Source organism: Hyperolius riggenbachi, chromosome 3 (assembly GCF_040937935.1).
Source record: "Hyperolius riggenbachi isolate aHypRig1 chromosome 3, aHypRig1.pri, whole genome shotgun sequence".
In the NCBI taxonomy this organism is placed as follows: domain Eukaryota; kingdom Metazoa; phylum Chordata; class Amphibia; order Anura; family Hyperoliidae; genus Hyperolius; species Hyperolius riggenbachi.
In genome coordinates this window covers 52,369,895-52,388,606 of record NC_090648.1, presented here as the reverse complement: position 1 = coordinate 52,388,606, position 18,712 = coordinate 52,369,895, and the positions used below count along the sequence as shown (strand labels likewise).

The following is an 18,712-nucleotide window of genomic DNA, read 5'->3' as shown; positions in this document are numbered from 1 at the left end:
TTTTGAACATTATAAGGTTAGGAACAAGGACTTTTAGGGTTAGACATCAGGAAGGGTGGTTTTAGGGTCAGGCATCAATAAGGGGGATTTAAGGACTAGGCATCAAGAAAGGAGGTTTTAGAGTTTAGGCATAAGGAAGGGGGGTTTTAGAGTTAGGCATCAGAAGGGGGGGGGGGGTTAGGGTTAGGCCTCAGGAAGGGGGTTTTAGAGTTAGGCATCAGAAGGGGGGGTTAGGGTTAGGCCTCAGGAAGCCCCCCTTCCTGAGGCCTAACCCTAACCCCCCCTTCTGATGCCAAACTCTAAAACCCCCTTCCTGAGGCCTAACCCTAACCCCCCTCCCCCCCCCCCTTCTGATGCCTAACTCTAAAACCTCTCTTTTAGAGCTAGGCATCAGGAAGGGGGGTTAGGGTTAGGCATCAGGAAGGGGGGGGGGTAGGGTTAGGCCTCAGGAAGGGGGATTTAAGGACTAAGCATCAAGAAAGGGGGCTTTAGAGTTTAGGCATCGGGAAGTGGAGTTTTAGAGTTTAGGCATCAGGAAGTGGAGTTTTATAGTTAGGCCTCAGGAAGGGGGATTTAAGTACTAGGCATCAAGAAATGGGGTTTTAGGGTTAGGTGTCCGAGGGTGTTCTATGTGAAAGTAGGGTTAGTTTAAGTTGTAATAAAATATTGTTGATATATACTGATAATTTACACTATTTACACTCTAAAAACAAAGACTATCGGTAGAGATTAACGATAATCTTATTAACAAAAATGGGCGCCCATTTTTCCTCGCGTTCCTTATTTAATGCATGCTAGCCAGGCTGCCAGCCAACCTTCCTTCACTTCAAGGTGATGCACAGAAGTATACCCAGAATGTAGCCCCAGGAGCTGGAAGGCCCACTCTAAAGGGATCATGTGATCTTTCTTTTTTTTTTTTACTATTTTTGCCCATAATATATCTTGTCAAAATGTGGAGATAGATTGTGTTCATTCTGACATTTTTTTTTCTATCAACAGTGTACAAAGTAAAACTTACAGAAGTCAAACCAGATGAAAACTACTACAACTATGCAATGATTATTGAAACAGTCATCAAACCAGGTAATGGAAAACTTTTGAGTTATAAAATACAGAGTGCTGAGCATGGCAAGTCTTGCTTGCCTCCCAGACTGCACCATAAAAGTAAATTGGACTTCTAGTGTAAGATGTTCAGAAACCGAGATCTGGCCACTGCAGTCTAGTGCAGCTTTGTCAGCTGTATGGAAGTGATATTTGCATGAGACCTTAGGAGGTGTCTACACCAATATCAAATAATCATCACTCCCCCCACACATACCCATTGGGTAAAATTGTGTTATGTTGGGTCTCAGGGACTTTTTAGGGGACACTTAACAGTAATTTGTATACATTATATAGAAATCAGTCATATTTCATTCAGACCCAGATTTACATAACAGCAGCCTATCGGCACAGATGCCCTTGCACCCTAGACTCCGCCCTCCATGAATCTACACACTCCCGCGAGTGTGCTGGCTGGCCCAGCTGTCACGGCTCCCTTACTTCCCTTGCCTGTCATAGGTAGGTAGCTACAGGTATCTCTAAGTATTAAGTAGTCAGAGGTACCCTCAGTATTAAGTAGCTAATGGTGCCACCAACTGGAAGGAAGCTCTCGTCAGAGGAATACTGGGAGCTGGGTGAGTAACCTCTCATTTACGCTCTGCTCGCGACTCTGCATAGTGAAGGAGCCTCAAGGGTAGAGGAGTGAGTTGCCTTTCCAGCATCAAGCGCCTGTAGGCAGGAGCCTACAGTGCTTTATGGTAAATCCGGCCCTGATTTCATTTGTTAAGGGATAACACCTTGACAGACTTTATTTTAACATATTATATACATCAAACATTTTAAAAGAAGGCCACAACCAATGTCAATTTTGATAGTCACACACATATTATCAATAAAAAACCCCATGTGGATAAGATACAGTATATAATTCTTCTCCAAAGGGAAGTCTCCAGAGGGATATCACTCACACACACACACACACACACACACATACATACATACATACATACATATATATATACACACACACACACACACACACACACACACACACACCCACCAGGGCCCGGCGTTGCCCTGGTACATATTTGGCTGGAGTTGGCTGCTCCCACTTTTTCTAACCCTAACACACAGTTACTCAATGACCTAGTTTGAGAGCTTTGTAGTGTTTGGCATCGATCATTTGCATTGAAGTGAATCAAATCTGATTGGCTGTTTGTGGCTACACCTCCTGAATTCTGAATTTGAACCCCAGTCACCCAATGACCAATTGTACCAGGTTTGAGGCTTGTGCCATTAACAGTGCCAGACAGGAATTATATATTCCCCTTGAAAATAAATATGTGAATTTGAATTGGCTTTTGTAGGCTCCACCTACTTTTCTGAATATTAACCCCAGTCACCCAGAGACTGCAGGAGGCCTTAAAGTGTAACTGCCAGGCATAGAATTAAAAATCAATTTATTTGTATCTGATAAACAAGTAATAAGGATTCTAACCAGGCAATCCAAAAGTTAAAAATCACTATTACTTTTCTTATCCATAAAACATCAGGCCCCAGTTTCCCTGGCTCTTATTTGGTACATCAGCCGCACAAAGGAAGTTGCAGGGCATGCTGGGTTTTCTTTTTTTTTCTTACTTTCACCTCAGACATAGCTGATGCAGCCTTATTGGCTGAAGCCTCTTTCCCTCCTGTTTTCCCCTCCCACACCTTTTTTCTTTTCTGATTGGTCAATATTTCTCAATGCACTTTGTTCTGCAGAGTTGGTAGGGAGGGTCTGAAGATTGAGAGAAGGGCGAGCAATGATACACAGAAAAGAGTAAGGGTGGAAATGATGTCAGGAAGGATAGGCTTCTTTCTCTTTTTATACGATAGAAAAATCCCTAAAATCTAAAAGTGGACAGTGCAATAAATATGTTTTAAAAGTAGAGCAAGTATTTATCTACTTATATATGTGTTTTTTTCTAAAATAGTATGGCTGATAGAGTTGGGCCGAACGGTTCGCCTGCGAACGGTTCCATGCGAACTTCCGTGGTTCGCGTTTGCGTCCCGCAGGCGAACGTTTGCGGAAGTTCGGTTCGCCCCATAATGCACCATGGAGGGTCAACTTTGACCCTCTACATCACAGTCAGCAGGCCCAGTGTAGCCAATTAGGCTACACTAGCCCCTGGGGCCACTCCCCCCCTACTATGGCTACAATTACTAGGTTATGCCTAATGATGTTGATCCAGGGATTTTATCTGATTGCCATCTGGAGTCAGGAAGGAATTTTTCCCATTTGGGGCTAATTGGACCATGCCTGGTGGGTTTTTTTTCGCCTTCCTCTGGATCAACAGGGGTATGTGGGGGACGGGCTGGAGTTGTACTTTGTACTGGTTGAACTCGATGGACGTATGTCTTTTTTCAGCCAAAATAACTATGTAACTATGTAAAAGGCAGGCAGCGGCGACCATTACGGTCACTCGTGTGCCTGCATTAGTTAGAGTAGGGCGAGCAGCTGCACACTCTCTCATAGGGAAAGATTAGTTAGGCTTAGCTTGTCCCTGGCTGCATACCTGTCCTGTGAACCCACCACTGCATACCTGTTCTGTGAACCCACCACTGCATACCTGTTCTGTGAACCCACCACTGCATACCTGTTTTGTGAACCCACCACTGCATACCTGTTCAGTGAACCCGCCACTGTATACCTGTTCTGTTCAGTGAACCCACCACTGTATACCTGTTCTGTTCAGTGAACCCGCCACTGTATACCTGTTCTGTTCAGTGAACCCGCTACTGCATACCTGTTCTGTTCAGTGAACCCGCTACTGCATACCTGTTCTGTTCAGTGAACAGTTTGGTGTGTCAGTGTGAAGCAGTACCTTAATTACACTACCTGATTGATGTATACCCATGCAAGATGTTTTAAAGCACTTTAGGCCTGCAATTTAGCATTCAATATGATTTCTGCCCTTAAAACGCTGCTTTGCGTCAAATCCAGATTTTTCCCGGGGACTTTTGGCGTGTATCCCACTCCACCATGCCCCCCTCCAGGTGTTAGACCCCTTGAAACATCTTTTCCATCACTTTTGTGGCCAGCATAATTTTTTTTTTTCAAAGTTCGCATCCCCATTGAAGTCTATTGCGGTTCGCGAACTTTAACGCGAACCGAACCTTCCGCGAAAGTTCGCGAACCCGGTTCGCGAACCTAAAATCGGAGGTTCGGCCCAACTCTAATGGCTGACAGCTGATCTTTAAAAATTGAGTAAATCAACTGGTTAGAATCTGTAGAATAGTCAAGCTTCATTGAACAAGCTGAATCCCTAAACTAGGGGTGTCAAACGCAAATACAAAGTGGGACGAAATTGTACAATGGGACCTAGCTGCGGGCCAGAATTGTACACTGGGATCTAAGCTGTGGGCCAACCTCAATGTCTACTGGCCACCATTCTCCTTTATTTATTTATTGTATTCATAAAGCGCCAACATATTACGCAGCGCTGGACATTAGTTTAGGTTACAGACAATATTTAGGAGTGACATACAGAAATATGACAATACAGGAATACAAGAAAAACCAGATCACGCAGCACAGTATGAGTACAAGGTAATGTTTAGTCAGTCACTGGATGGGAGCTTGGAGATTAGCCACCCTGGCGTTCTGATTAAATCGCCAGGGTGGCTGCGGGAGGGTTTTTTTTTAATTAAAAAAAAACTATTTCATGCAGCCAACTGAAAGTTGGCTGCATGAAAGCCCACTAGAGGGCGCTCCGGAGGCGATCTTCTGATCGCCTCCGGCGGCAAGAAATAACACGGAAGGCCGCAATGAGCGGCCCTCCGTGTTTCGCTTCCCTCGTCGCCATGGCGACGAGCGGAGTGACGTCATGGACGTCAGCCGACGTCCTGACGTCTGCCGCCTCCGATCCAGCCCTTAGCGCTGGCCGGAACTGTTTGTTCCGGCTACGCTGGGCTCGGGCGGCTGGGGGGACCCTCTTTCGCCGCTGCACGCGGCGGATCGCCGCGCTGCAGCGGCGATCAGGCAGCACACGCGGCTGGCAAAGTGCCGGCTGCGTGTGCTGCACTTTATTTGGTGAAAATCGGCCCAGCAGGGCCTGAGCGGCAGCCTCTGGCGGTGTTGGACGAGCTGAGCTCGTCCAGACCGCTCAGCAGGTTAGGCAAGTTGACTTCACTCAAATGCATAGCATGGGTGTACAGTAATGGAGGTGCATGATCAGGTAGGACACAAAAGGAGGAGGACACTGCCCGAAAGCTAACAATCTAGAGGGAGAGGTAAGGACACGAAAAGTAGGGGACCAGAGTTCAGCTGCAGGTTTAGAGCACTTGTGAGGGGGAGGTAGGCCAGAGTGAAATGGTGAATTTTGAGGGCCTTCTTGAAGATGTTGAAGGAGGGGGCTGCCCTAATGGGTGGAGGTAGGGAGTTCCATAGTGTTGGAGCAGCTCTTGAGAAGTCCTGGAGGCGTGTATGAGACTGGGTGATGCGGGGGACGGTCAGGCGAAGTTCATTGGAGGAACGGAGTGAGCGGCTCGGTGTGTACCTCTGAGTAAGATCAGAAATGTAGGTTGGACAGGTTTTATGGACAGATTTGTAGGTCAGACACAGTATCTTGAATCATATTCTGGACTGGATGGGAAGCCAGTGGAGGGATTCACGGAGGGGAGCCGTCCTGGTGGAGCGATGGGAGGAGTGGATAATTCTGGCTGCCGCATTCATGATGGACTGCAGTGTGGCTTTTCGGGTCATAGGGAGACCAGATAGAAGGGCATTGCAATAGTCAAGGTGGGGAAATTATGAGGGCATGGATGAGGAGTTTGGTGGTGGCAGAGGTCAGGAAAGGGCGGACCTTGCGGGTGTTACAGAGGTGGAAGTTGCAGGACTTTGTGAGGTTTTAGATGTGTGGAGTGAAGGAGAGTGCAGAGGGTGACACCCAGACAGCGGGCTTGAGAGGTAGGGCAAACATAATGCAAAGTGGGGAAAACACTTGAGGGCCAAATTTAATGGCTCTGAGGGACAAATTTGGCCCGCGGACCGGAGTTTGACATGTATGCTCTAAACAAAGATGGCACCAGTGGTGTAGCAATAGGGGTTGCAGAGGTAGCGACCGCATCGGGGCCCTTGGGCCACAGGGTCCCCGTAGGGCCCTCCCTCAACCACAGTATTAGCTCTCTATTGGTCCTGTGCTCATAATAATCACTTCAATAGATACAGTACTTTGAATAGTGGTAATCATTAACAAACTGTTCCCCATCCCCTTCTTGCTCCTCTGACACTGTAGTTGCCATTGGCAGGTTTAGGTGCGCCGTATCAATTGTTATGTACAGGGTGCTGGGGGGCCCAATGTAAAACTTTCACCGGGGCCCACAGCTCCTTAGCTACACCACTGGATGGCACCCTTAAATTCAGTATATACAGAACATTAGAAGAGTGGCTAGAATTAAATGAAGGATCCAGTTTAGGTAGGAGGCTGAACATACCCTGAAAATGCTGTTATGTACTTGGCAATCAAAACAGAACCTTGAACAAAAATAAAATGTAAAAACCCGAGCTCAATGGGAATGTAGCTCATTATAATTATTTGCCGTGTACATAAATGAAATTAAACCCAAAATAAAATTACTCTTTGAATAATATGCAAATGTTAATGCAGAATTTAAGTAATATAGGAATGATACATTACTGCATGCATGCTGGTCACATGTAGCCTTCAGTTTACCTGTCTCTCTTTTCTGTCCCCAGGAACGGACGTCACTGCTAAGGATGATAAACGCACTTTCATCAGCCACGCAAAATGTCATAGAGCGCTGAACCTGCAGATTGGCAAGAGCTACCTGGTCTGGGGTGTGTCCAAAGATCTCTGGAACGTGGGTGGTCCTCGGTAAGTGTCAGTAAGAAGGGGCGATTTATATAGGTCACTTTAAGAAACTTTTAATGGCCTCCAGTGAGGAAAAAAACTAGAAGTATATTACGACTTGGTAAGCTTGGATTGACTTTCCTTTTGAGAACACATATGAAGGCCCATACACACGCTAGATGAATGACGCCCAATGGGGATTGGGACCCGATCCCTCAGCAACATCACTGGGACAATGCTGTACAGACATGTACTTAGCCTACAGGCTAACAACGTGTTCTGTTGCAATGTGGATGACCAACAAGACAAGCGAGTGGCCCTACAGAAACCGCACCACAGGTTGTAAATTTGCACAAATATAGCCTTTATTAAACCATACAAATAACAATAAAACCATAAAAACAGGCACAATAATAAATAATGCCCTCACAATAACACTGAATATGATAGTATTGAACACGAGGATACATGTGTAAATGTAACCTGAATCCAGCTGAACACACCGGGAGCAGGGCGGGGAGGGGGAAGGAGGGGGGGGGGGAAGGGGGAGGAATTGGAAACAGTAGGCCTGATCATGTAAGTGAGTGGCCTCTGGCGTGGTGTGTGTGTGTGGAGGAATAGCCGGGGGTGATTCCCTGTAAAGGGGCCAGTGAATAAAATGTGGAGGCGGTGGTCCAACAAAGTTGTGCAGATGTGACATCACATGGTGGGCGGGGGAACAAAGCTATTGGCCACTGATCAGCTGAATTGATCCGCCTGGCGGGTTGCTTGCCGGGTGGCCATCGGGCGCTAATATGCATAGGCTGGATTATCGGCAGAGGTGGACATCAGCCAACTTTAATCTAGTGTGTGTGTATGGGCCTTAAGTATTTAATAGCCTCCTGACTAGAAGACCTTAGAACAACTGCCCTCCCAATAATTCCCTACAGATAAGATACTGTATTAGGTCTGATTCACACTATGAGAGCTTTTTAAACGCCAGAGATTTTAAAAGCTCTTGCTAATGCAATGCTATAGCACAAGAAGATGAAGACTGGCACAATCCGTTTGGTATTAATGCTCTTTATTATAGACGCATTGGGCCTGATTCACAAAGCAGTGCTAACAGTTAGCACGCTGGTGAAAAGCCCTTTATCATGCCTAAACTCAGTTTAGGCATGATAAGTTTAGGTGTGATAAGTTTAGGCATGTTAAGTTTAGGTGTGATAAGTTTAGGCATGATAAGTTTAAGCACCAACTGGGTTAGCACCGCAGTGCACAGCTAGTGTTGGGCGAACATCTAGATGTTCGGGTTCGGGCCGAACAGGCCGAACATGGCCGCGATGTTCGGGTGTTCGACCCGAACTCCGAACATAATGGAAGTCAATGGGGACCCGAACTTTTGTGGTTTGTAAAGCCTCCTTACATGCTACATACCCCAAATTTACAGGGTATGTGCACCTTGGGAGTGGGTACAAGAGGAAAAAAAAATTAGCAAAAAGAGCTTATAGTTTTTGAGAAAATCGATTTTAAAGTTTCAAAGGGAAAACTGTCTTTTAAATGCGGGAAATGTCTGTTTTCTTTGCACAGGTAACATGTTTTTTGTCGGCATGCAGTCATAAATGTAATACATATAAGAGGTTCCAGGAAAAGGGACCGGTAACGCTAACCCAGCAGCAGCACACGTGATGGAACAGGAGGAGGGTGGCGCAGGAGGAGAAGAAGGCCACGCTTTGTGAGACACAACAACCCCGGCCTTGCATGAGGGCAAGAAGCGTGCGGATAGCAGGCTTTGTACCGCCATGCAGTCATAAATGTAATAAAGATAAGTGGTTCAATAAACAGGGACCACGCGGCAACGCTAACCCAGCAGCAGCAGACGTGATGGAACAGGAGCAGGCGCAGGAGGAGAAGGCCACGCTTTGTGAGACACAACAACCCAGGCCTTGCATGAGGGCAAGAAGCGTGCGGATAGCATGCTTTGTACCGCCATGCAGTCATAAATGTAATAAAGATAAGTGGTTCAATAAACAGGGACCACGCGGCAACGCTAACCCAGCAGCAGCAGACGTGATGGAACAGGAGGAGGCGCAGGAGGAGAAGGCCACGCTTTGTGAGACACAACAACCCAGGCCTTGCATGAGGGCAAGAAGCGTGCGGATAGCATGCTTTGTACCGCCATGCAGTCATAAATGTAATAAAGATAAGTGGTTCAATAAACAGGGACCACGCGGCAACGCTAACCCAGCAGCAGCAGACGTGATGGAACAGGAGCAGGCGCAGGAGGAGAAGGCCACGCTTTGTGAGACACAACAACCCAGGCCTTGCATGAGGGCAAGAAGCGTGCGGATAGCATGCTTTGTACCGCCATGCAGTCATAAATGTAATAAAGATAAGTGGTTCAATAAACAGGGACCACGCGGCAACGCTAACCCAGCACCAGCAGACGTGATGGAACAGGAGGAGGCGCAGGAGGAGAAGGCCACGCTTTGTGAGACACAACAACCCAGGCCTTGCATGAGGGCAAGAAGCGTGCGGATAGCATGCTTTGTACCGCCATGCAGTCATAAATGTAATAAAGATAAGTGGTTCAATAAACAGGGACCACGCGGCAACGCTAACCCAGCAGCAGCAGACGTGATGGAACAGGAGGAGGCGCAGGAGGAGAAGGCCACGCTTTGTGAGACACAACAACCCAGGCCTTGCATGAGGGCAAGAAGCGTGCGGATAGCATGCTTTGTACCGCCATGCAGTCATAAATGTAATAAAGATAAGTGGTTCAATAAACAGGGACCACGCGGCAACGCTAACCCAGCAGCAGCAGACGTGATGGAACAGGAGCAGGCGCAGGAGGAGAAGGCCACGCTTTGTGAGACACAACAACCCAGGCCTTGCATGTGGACAAAAAGCGTGCGGATATAGCAGCAATGCTTTTTGCCGCCATGCTGTCATAAATGTAATACAGATGAGAGGTTCAATAAACAGGGCCCGGAAACGCAACACCATCCCAGATGTTCATTGGTCATGTTACTTGGTTGGGGTCCTGGAGTGTTGCGTAGTCATTTCCAATCCAGGATTGATTCATTTTAATTTGAGTCAGACGGTCTGCATTTTCTGTAGAGAGGCGGATACGCCGATCTGTGACGATGCCTCCGGCAGCACTGAAACAGCGTTCCGACATAACGCTGGCTGCCGGGCAAGCCAGCACCTCTATTGCGTACATTGCCAGTTCGTGCCAGGTGTCTAGCTTCGATACCCAATAGTTGAAGGGTGCAGATGGATGGTTCGACACAGCTACGCCATCTGACATGTAGTCCTTGACCATCTTCTCCAGGCGATCGGTGTTGGAGGTGGATCTGCACGCTTGCTGTTCAGTGGGCTGCGGCTGCATGGGTGTCAGAAAATTTTCCCACTCCAAGGACACTGCCGATACCATTCCCTTTTGGGTACTAGCTGCGGCTTGCGTTGTTTGCTGCCCTCCTGGTCGTCCTGGGTTTGCGGAAGTCAGTCTGTCTGCGTACAACTGGCTAGAGGAGGGGGAGGATGTCAATCTCCTCTCTAAAGTCTCCACAAGGGCCTGCTGGTATTCTTCCATTTTGACCTGTCTGACTCTTTCTTCAAGCAGTTTTGGAACATTGTGTTTGTACCGTGGATCCAGAAGGGTATAAACCCAGTAATTGGTGTTGTCCAGAATGCGCACAATGCGTGGGTCACGTTCAATGCAGTCTAGCATGAATTGAGCCATGTGTGCCAGAGTCCTACCAGAATCCTCATCATCCTCTTGTGAGCGTTGTGATAGTTGTTGTGATGCATCATAGTCGTCACCTTCCTCCTGGTCTGCTTCTGCTGACCATTCGCGTTGAATTGTGGAAGTCCAACGTGCACCGCTCTGGCCCTCGTCAGTGGTGGCATGAAATTCCTGCTCCAACTCCAGCTGTTCCTCCTCCTCTTCTTCGTCATAGCTGCTGGGGCCAGCGTTCCCTGAGGCGGATGGCCTGATGTTGGTACCATCACGCTGATCGTTTTCTCCTTCAGATTCCCCCAGTTGCATCATGACAGCTGTTTCCTTGATTTTTAACATCGACCTCTTCAGTAAACACAGCAGTGGTATGGTAATGCTGACTGAAGAGTTGTCACTGCTCACAAGCAACGTGGATTGCTCAAAATTTTGGAGGACTTGGCAGAGGTCCAACATGTTGGCCCAATCGGATCCACAGAAGCTTGGCAGCTGGCCGGATGCGCCTCGGTACTGCGCCGTCATGTACTGGACCACTGCACTCTTCTGCTCGCAAAAGCGGGCTAGCATGTGCAGCGTAGAATTCCAGCGCGTAGGGACATCACACAGCAAGCGATGGTGGGGGAGATTGAAGCGCTCCTGCATCTTGGCGAGTGCCCCCGAAGCAGTACTGGAATTTCTACAATGTTTGGACACTCGACGCACCTTCAACAGCAGATCGGGCACGCCTGGGTATGTCCTCAGGAACCGCTGAACTACTAGGTTCATCACGTGCGCCAGGCAAGGGATGTGTGTCAGCTTAGCCAACCTTAAAGCGCGAATGAGATTACTCCCATTATCACACACAACCATGCCCGGTTTCAGGTCCAGCGGTGCCAGCCACAAATCCGTCTGTTCCTTTATTCCCCTCCAAATTTCCTCCCCTGTGTGCTGCTTATCCCCAAGGCAGATTAGCTTCAGCAACGCTTGCTGACGCATGCCAACAGCTGTGCTGCACTGCTTCCACGATCCTACTGCTGCTGGGTTAGCGTTTCCGGATGAGGTACAGCTTTGAGATGCGTTGGAGGAGAAGGAGTCAGAGAGGTAGGTGCTGCTGTTATCCAGTGGGAGGGACGGCGGTGCAGCTGTTTGTGGCGTGGGCAACACCCGTGCCGTAGCAGGTGAGGAATCGCTGCCAGGCTCCACAAGGTTCACCCAGTGCGCGGTAAGGGAGATGTATCGACCCTGGCCGAACGCACTCGTCCAGGTGTCAGTGGTGAGGTGAACCTTGCAGGCAACGGCATTCTTCAAGCTTCGGGTTATTTTGCTGACCACGTGCTCATGCAACTCAGGCACTGCAGAGCGTGCAAAGTGGTAGCGGCTGGGAACCACGTAACGTGGGATGGCCACTGACATCATGCCCTTGAAGCTGTTTGTCTCCACCAATCGATATGGCAGCATTTCGCAGGCCAGAAGCTTGGCTATGCTGGCTGTTACTGCCACGGCCCGGGGGTCATTTGCTGGCAATTTCCTCTTGCGCTCAAACATCTCCGACACAGACAACTGAACCGTAGCGCTGCACACGGAAGGGCTGTTGGTTGTTGTGTTTGATGAACACTGGGAGACCTCAAGAGCACTACTCCGGAAAGTGACAGTGTCAGCGTCGTCTGATGTTTGTGAATGTTGTGAACCACGCAATGGCTGGGCTACTGCTGCTGCTGAGGCGGGTCTGGTGGTGAGTCTGGTGAACCCAAGGGAGGCAGTGTTGTTTCTGGTACCCTGTCCTGACGCGTTTGCCCAAAGAGTGGGATGTTTGGATAGCATGTGACGGCTCATGCTGGTGGTGGAGAGGTTGTTAATATTTTTCCCCCTGCTCAGGCGGGTCTTGCACACCTTGCAAATCGCCATGGTAACATCCTCAGTGCAGTCTTCAAAGAAAGCCCAGACTTTGGAGCACCTGCCTCCTTGCTGGCGATTTCTGTTTGCTCCTCTTTTGCCTCTCACTTGAACTTCCACGCTTGTGGTGCCTGAAATTGCGCGCCGCCTACCTTGTGGCACAAGGCGAACTCGTGCAGCAGTGTGTTCTTCAACAGACTCATCTGTGCTGCTGCTACGACGGCGATGTTCTCGTTCACAAACAAAATCTGGGTCTCTGTCCACATTGTCCATACCCTCCTCTTCCATCTCCTCAAACTCGTCATATGTCATTGTGGGCCACCGCCGTGGAGTAGAGCTCCCCACAACAACCTCTGCGCAGCACACTCCAACGTCGTCTTCCAGATCTTGTCGGCCGACCTCCTGCAATTGCAACCCCTCCTGCCCAAATTGCTCTGGGATTTGGGTTTCCGAGTCCTCTTCGGACTCGCCTTGTATTTCAGTGCGCGGTGCATTTCCCACAGTTAACGGTTGTGAATCCAGGCACAACATTTCTGGCTGTTCCTCCATTGACCTTTGAAAGGTGGAAGTTTGTTGGGCTGGGAATAGCTCCTGCGAATACCCCATTGTGTCCTGAGGTAATTCATCGGACTGGTTATCTGGCAGTTGTGTGCGTGGTGTCGCTGCCGGTTGTGTCAGCTTTGTGCCCACTGGCTCCTTGTAACTGGCTGAGGACTCGGACCTCGTGCGTGATGTGCTGGTGCTGCTTAACCCACTGCTGGACGCTTGAGAGGTCATCCAAGTAATTATCTGGTCCTGTTCTTTTGGATTTGTGAGGGTTGTTGTCCTGGACAACATGGGCGGTATTGAGTGGGTTTTCTTGGGTGCTCCCCTGTGGCCTGTACGTGAACCGTCAGGGGAAACACCTCTTCCCTTGCCCCTCCCTCTTTCACCGGATTTCTTCCTCATTTCACTTATCCTTACAGTACACGCTGACTGGCAGCAGTACAGTGGCAGTACAGAAATGCTATACAGTACCACTATTCCCAGCAGCGACACAGAGCACAATGCTATACAGTGACGGGTGAGCGGTGTACCACTATTCCCAGCAGCGACACAGAGCACAATGCTATACAGTGACGGGTGAGCGGTGTACCACTATTCCCAGCAGACACAGAACAGTACACAGAATGCTATATAGTGTGGCTGAACGAGCGGTGTACCACTATTCCCAGCAGACACAGAACAGTACACAGAATGCTATATAGTGTGGCTGAACGAGCGGTGTACTACTGTTCCCAGCAGACACAGAACAGTACACAGAATGCTATATAGTGTGGCTGAACGAGCGGTGTACTACTGTTCCCAGCAGACACAGAACAGTACACAGAATGCTATATAGTGTGGCTGAACGAGCAGTGTACCACTATTCCCAGCAGACACAGAACAGTACACAGAATGCTATATAGTGTGGCTGAACGAGCGGTGTACTACTGTTCCCAGCAGACACAGAACAGTACACAGAATGCTATATAGTGTGGCTGAACGAGCGGTGTACTACTGTTCCCAGCAGACACAGAACAGTACACAGAATGCTATATAGTGTGGCTGAACGAGCGGTGTACCACTATTCCCAGCAGACACAGAACAGTACACAGAATGCTATATAGTGTGGCTGAACGAGCGGTGTACTACTGTTCCCAGCAGACACAGAACAGTACACAGAATGCTATATAGTGTGGCTGAACGAGCGGTGTACTACTGTTCCCAGCAGACACAGAACAGTACACAGAATGCTATATAGTGTGGCTGAACGAGCGGTGTACCACTATTCCCAGCAGACACAGAACAGTACACAGAATGCTATATAGTGTGGCTGAACGAGCGGTGTACTACTGTTCCCAGCAGACACAGAACAGTACACAGAATGCTATATAGTGTGGCTGAACGAGCGGTTTACTACTGTTCCCAGCAGACACAGAACAGTACACAGAGTGCTATATAGTGTGGCTGAACGAGCGGTGTACCACTGTTCCCAGCAGACACAGAACAGTACACAGAATGCTATATAGTGTGGCTGAACGAGCGGTGTACTACTGTTCCCAGCAGACACAGAACAGTACACAGAATGCTATATAGTGTGGCTGAACGAGCGGTGTACTACTGTTCCCAGCAGACACAGAACAGTACACAGAATGCTATATAGTGTGGCTGAACGAGCGGTGTACTACTGTTCCCAGCAGACACAGAACAGTACACAGAATGCTATATAGTGTGGCTGAACGAGCGGTGTACTACTGTTCCCAGCAGACACAGAACAGTACACAGAATGCTATATAGTGTGGCTGAACGAGCGGTGTACTACTGTTCCCAGCAGACACAGAACAGTACACAGAATGCTATATAGTGTGGCTGAACGAGCGGTGTACTACTGTTCCCAGCAGACACAGAACAGTACACAGAATGCTATATAGTGTGGCTGAACGAGCGGTGTACTACTGTTCCCAGCAGCGACACACAATGACTGGGGGGGACCCTGGCTAGCGTGGCTGGAGCGCGAACTACCCTGCCTGCCTACCCAAAGCTAAACCCACAGACAAATGGCGGAGATATGACGTGGTTCGGGTATTTATTTACCCGAACCACGTGACAGTTCGGCCAATCAGAGCGCGTTCGGGTCCGAACCACGTGACCCGTTCGGCCAATCACAGCGCTAGCCGAACGTTCGGGGAACGTTCGGCCATGCGCTCTTAGTTCGGCCATATGGCCGAACGGTTTGACCGAGCACCGTCAGGTGTTCGGCCGAACTCGAACATCACCCGAACAGGGTGATGTTCTGCAGAACCCGAACAGTGGCGAACACTGTTCGCCCAACACTATGCACAGCTGATCAAAAGTTTTGCGCTAGCAAAGTCTGGTGCACTTCGCATAGAGTTTAATGGCGCTGCTTTGCATGCGGGACTTTGTGTGCGATCTAAACTTATCTAAACTTATCATGCCTAAACTTATCATGCCTAAACTTATCACGCCTAAACTTATCACGCCTAAACTGGCTTTTCACCAGCGTAGTGCAATGGTTATCACGCCTAAAGTCTCTAACTGGGTTAGCACCGCTTTGTGAATCAAGCCCTATAGACAGATTGCAATACAGCACCAGCGACATTTCGGCTCAATGGAAGGTATAGGGAACTCACAACACACTTGAAAAAGCGCTTTGTTTTGCGATTTCCCATGCGCTTTTATGAATAAATACATTGTATTTATTCATTTCCGAGTCAAAGAGTTCACAGACGTCAGGAAGTATCTAAATTAATCGCTCAGCAAAAGTGCTTTTGGAAGCGCTTTCGCTGAGCGATTAATTTAGACACTTCCTTTCTAAGCGCAAGGCGCGGGGAAAAGTGTTTTGAAAAGTGCTCTATAAATCGCTCAGCGCTTGCGATAGCGCTGGCGATTTATGTGAACAAGGTGGCCACACACCATACGATTTTTTTAAATATCTGTTAGCTTCAAGAATAGCAATCAATTTTTCTGACTGATTGTAACAATTCAAAAATCTAACCAATGTACCACTCATCTATGTTAAATTTTTCCCCAATCATGAATAAAATAATTGAAGGCTCAGAAAAAATTGATTGGAACGGTACATCAAGTAGTTGACAATCCATCACACACCTTAGTTACAATTCTTGATAAAGATGGTCTGAAATTTGCAACATGTCCACTCTGCCCCCCCAAAAAAGATTTATTGATCGAACACAAAGAAAAGCTCTCGATTTTTCGGGACAATCGATCATAATTATCGAATTGGCGAAAAATTGGATCTTTTAATTGTATGGTGTTTGGCCACCTTTAGATAAGATCTACAAATTAACTTCCTTTTCTATTCCTCTTTCTTTTCCCCTTCCCCCTCCTCCTGATTTTTTCATCAGGAAGGACTCCAGACCTATTACCACCATACTAATAAGCCAGTGTACTCAGCTAGATATCTCCAAGAATTTAGTGAAATTTTAAGGTGATGGCCACTATAGTCTGCATGTGTAAGTTTGTGAATAAATAAACTTAAAGAAGCATTATCAATACCCAAGTGTTCTAAAATGACAATGTACAAATAATGTCTAAGTAGCTGTGTAAACATTTGAATAGTTTCATATGTGGAAAGAGAAAACAGTACTTGGCACCAGACACAACAGGGCGGATCAACCGGAACCAGGCTGAAGAGCGTGCTCATCCACGTCGTTTGTCAATTTCAGTAGAAAAGAGAAGAAAAGCGGGGCACCACTTCTTCATAAAAAAAACAAAAAACTTTATTTTCCAGTTGGGTATCAGCAGGTACAAAAAAGCAGTGGGGGTATCAAGTGCCTGATTCACTGTATATTTTGCCTCAGAAGAAGCTGGTGTAACCAGCGAAACAGCTGTCAGGAACTTGACACCCCCACAGTATTTTTGTACCTGCTGATACCCCCAACTGGAAAACAAAGGTTTTTTTTATGAAGAAGTGGTGCCCCACTTTTCTTTGCTTTTCTACTAAAATGTTTATACTTTTCATGTTAAATATCAAAGGCAAAAGCTGTAATCCATTATGTGTAGATTTTAGCTATGTTTGGAATGTCTCATTTGCAGAGGTATGAATCTCTGCAGCCTGACATGCTAAGAACAGTGTAATAATGAAGCAGAGTTATATAATGTGTCACACACACAATAACAAATATTTTAGTTGCACATAAGATACATTACCTCTGCTCTGCCTGTCTCTGGCTAAGCTCTCTGCACACACAGAGTTAACAGATGCACTGTGAGGGAATCACCCCCCACCCCACGCTCACTCTGTCAGATTACAGCGGACTACCATCAGAAAAGTGTGGAAGGAACTAGATAACAGTAAACAAAGAGATAAGGATTCCAATGTATACACAAGTACTTAACAGCACTTTCCAAACATTTCCTATCTCAATTGAAAAAAAACCAACAAAAAAAACATGTTAATCAATAGTTTCTTTAATTGTTATTAAAAAGTTTTGAGTGGAGTTTTAATGTTTTTTTTTCTTCTTTTTTTTACTCATCTCTCTAGATACTCCTACCTCATCACCAAGGACACCTGGGTTGAGATGTGGCCGACTGAAAGAGAATGCCAGAACCCCGAGTATGAACAGCTGTGCGAGGAGCTTGCTGCTTTCAATGAGGAACTGCAGTTCACTGGTTGCCCCAGTTAAATCACATTTTTTTTCCTTGTGCTTAAATTGTACCTGTAGTGACATGATGAGATAAACATATGATAAAAGCCCTACTAAGAAATTATGTAAAGTCCATTTCTGTTTTCCAGTACAAGAAGAGTTAAAATACTAGAGTTGTTATCTATGCTAAAGAGCTTCTCTGAGCTTGGGGACTAAATTAGTCTAAGTCAGCCCTGTTTTCCGAAGAGCTTAAACAGCCAAAAAACAGGGAGAGACAGCTTGGTATAAAGTTTTACTGCAGGAAAGTCCTAAGGGCCATTAGTTTTAAAGCTTAAAAAGCAGAGTAAGCACCAGACTGTCACAGTTGCAGATTAGAATCCAATGTTATAAATAAAGCTATGTAACAGAAAAAAATGAGACTATTTTCTTTGCTAATAATGTTCTATTAATTATCCATACTACACAAACAACTCTCATAAGTTTATTTCCTCTTCAGTGTCACTTTAAATATCCATGTGTTCTTTTACTACAGTAATAAAAAAGCTAAAATCTTACCATTGCCTCACATCTTTTTTTATTTTTTTAATATATACTTTTCCATATTCTTTGTGTCACAGTTTATATAAATTAAGTGCTTCATTCACAAAAAAAGGAAAGGAGCAAAACTAACCACTTGGGCTTGTTGGTACGAGCTTAAAGTGAACCTCCGGACTAAAAATCTACTCAGCAGCACTGAAAAGGCTTGGTGTTTCTTTAACAGTTTCACAACATCAGAACTTTGTTTTTCTTACCAAAGCTTCATTTTTAGCTGCATATTTAGCTAAGCTCCACCCATCAAAGAAAAATAGCGCAGGCTTTTTTCCCTGATGCTGTGCAGAGCATGATGGGATTTCCTATGTTGTTGTTCACGTTGCTTAGAAACTGGGAGAGGTGCTCAGGACACAGGAGTGTTGGAACTGTGTCTCATGCTCCCTGTCACCTCCTTTCAACCAAAAAGATGGCTGCCCTCATGAAATCAAACATTTGCCTGTTCTTTTAAAACAGTGTGGGTAAGAGATTATATTACCTACTAACTGGTC

At 46.9% G+C, this 18,712-nt stretch overlaps 1 protein-coding gene across 1 annotated transcript in view; it reads left to right on the top strand.

Annotated features, from left to right (window-relative positions):
- The window catches only part of LOC137562604 (venom factor-like), a 278,606-nt gene extending 260,419 nt beyond the window's left edge, over positions 1-18,187 (top strand). The window contains exons 39-41 of the mRNA XM_068274108.1: positions 1,000-1,083; positions 6,779-6,917; positions 17,531-18,187. Of these exons, the coding sequence (XP_068130209.1) occupies positions 1,000-1,083; positions 6,779-6,917; positions 17,531-17,672 (365 nt within the window). The 3' untranslated portion in view covers positions 17,673-18,187. The remainder of the gene's footprint in view (positions 1-999; positions 1,084-6,778; positions 6,918-17,530) is intronic.
- The last annotated feature ends 525 nt before the right edge of the window (positions 18,188-18,712 follow it).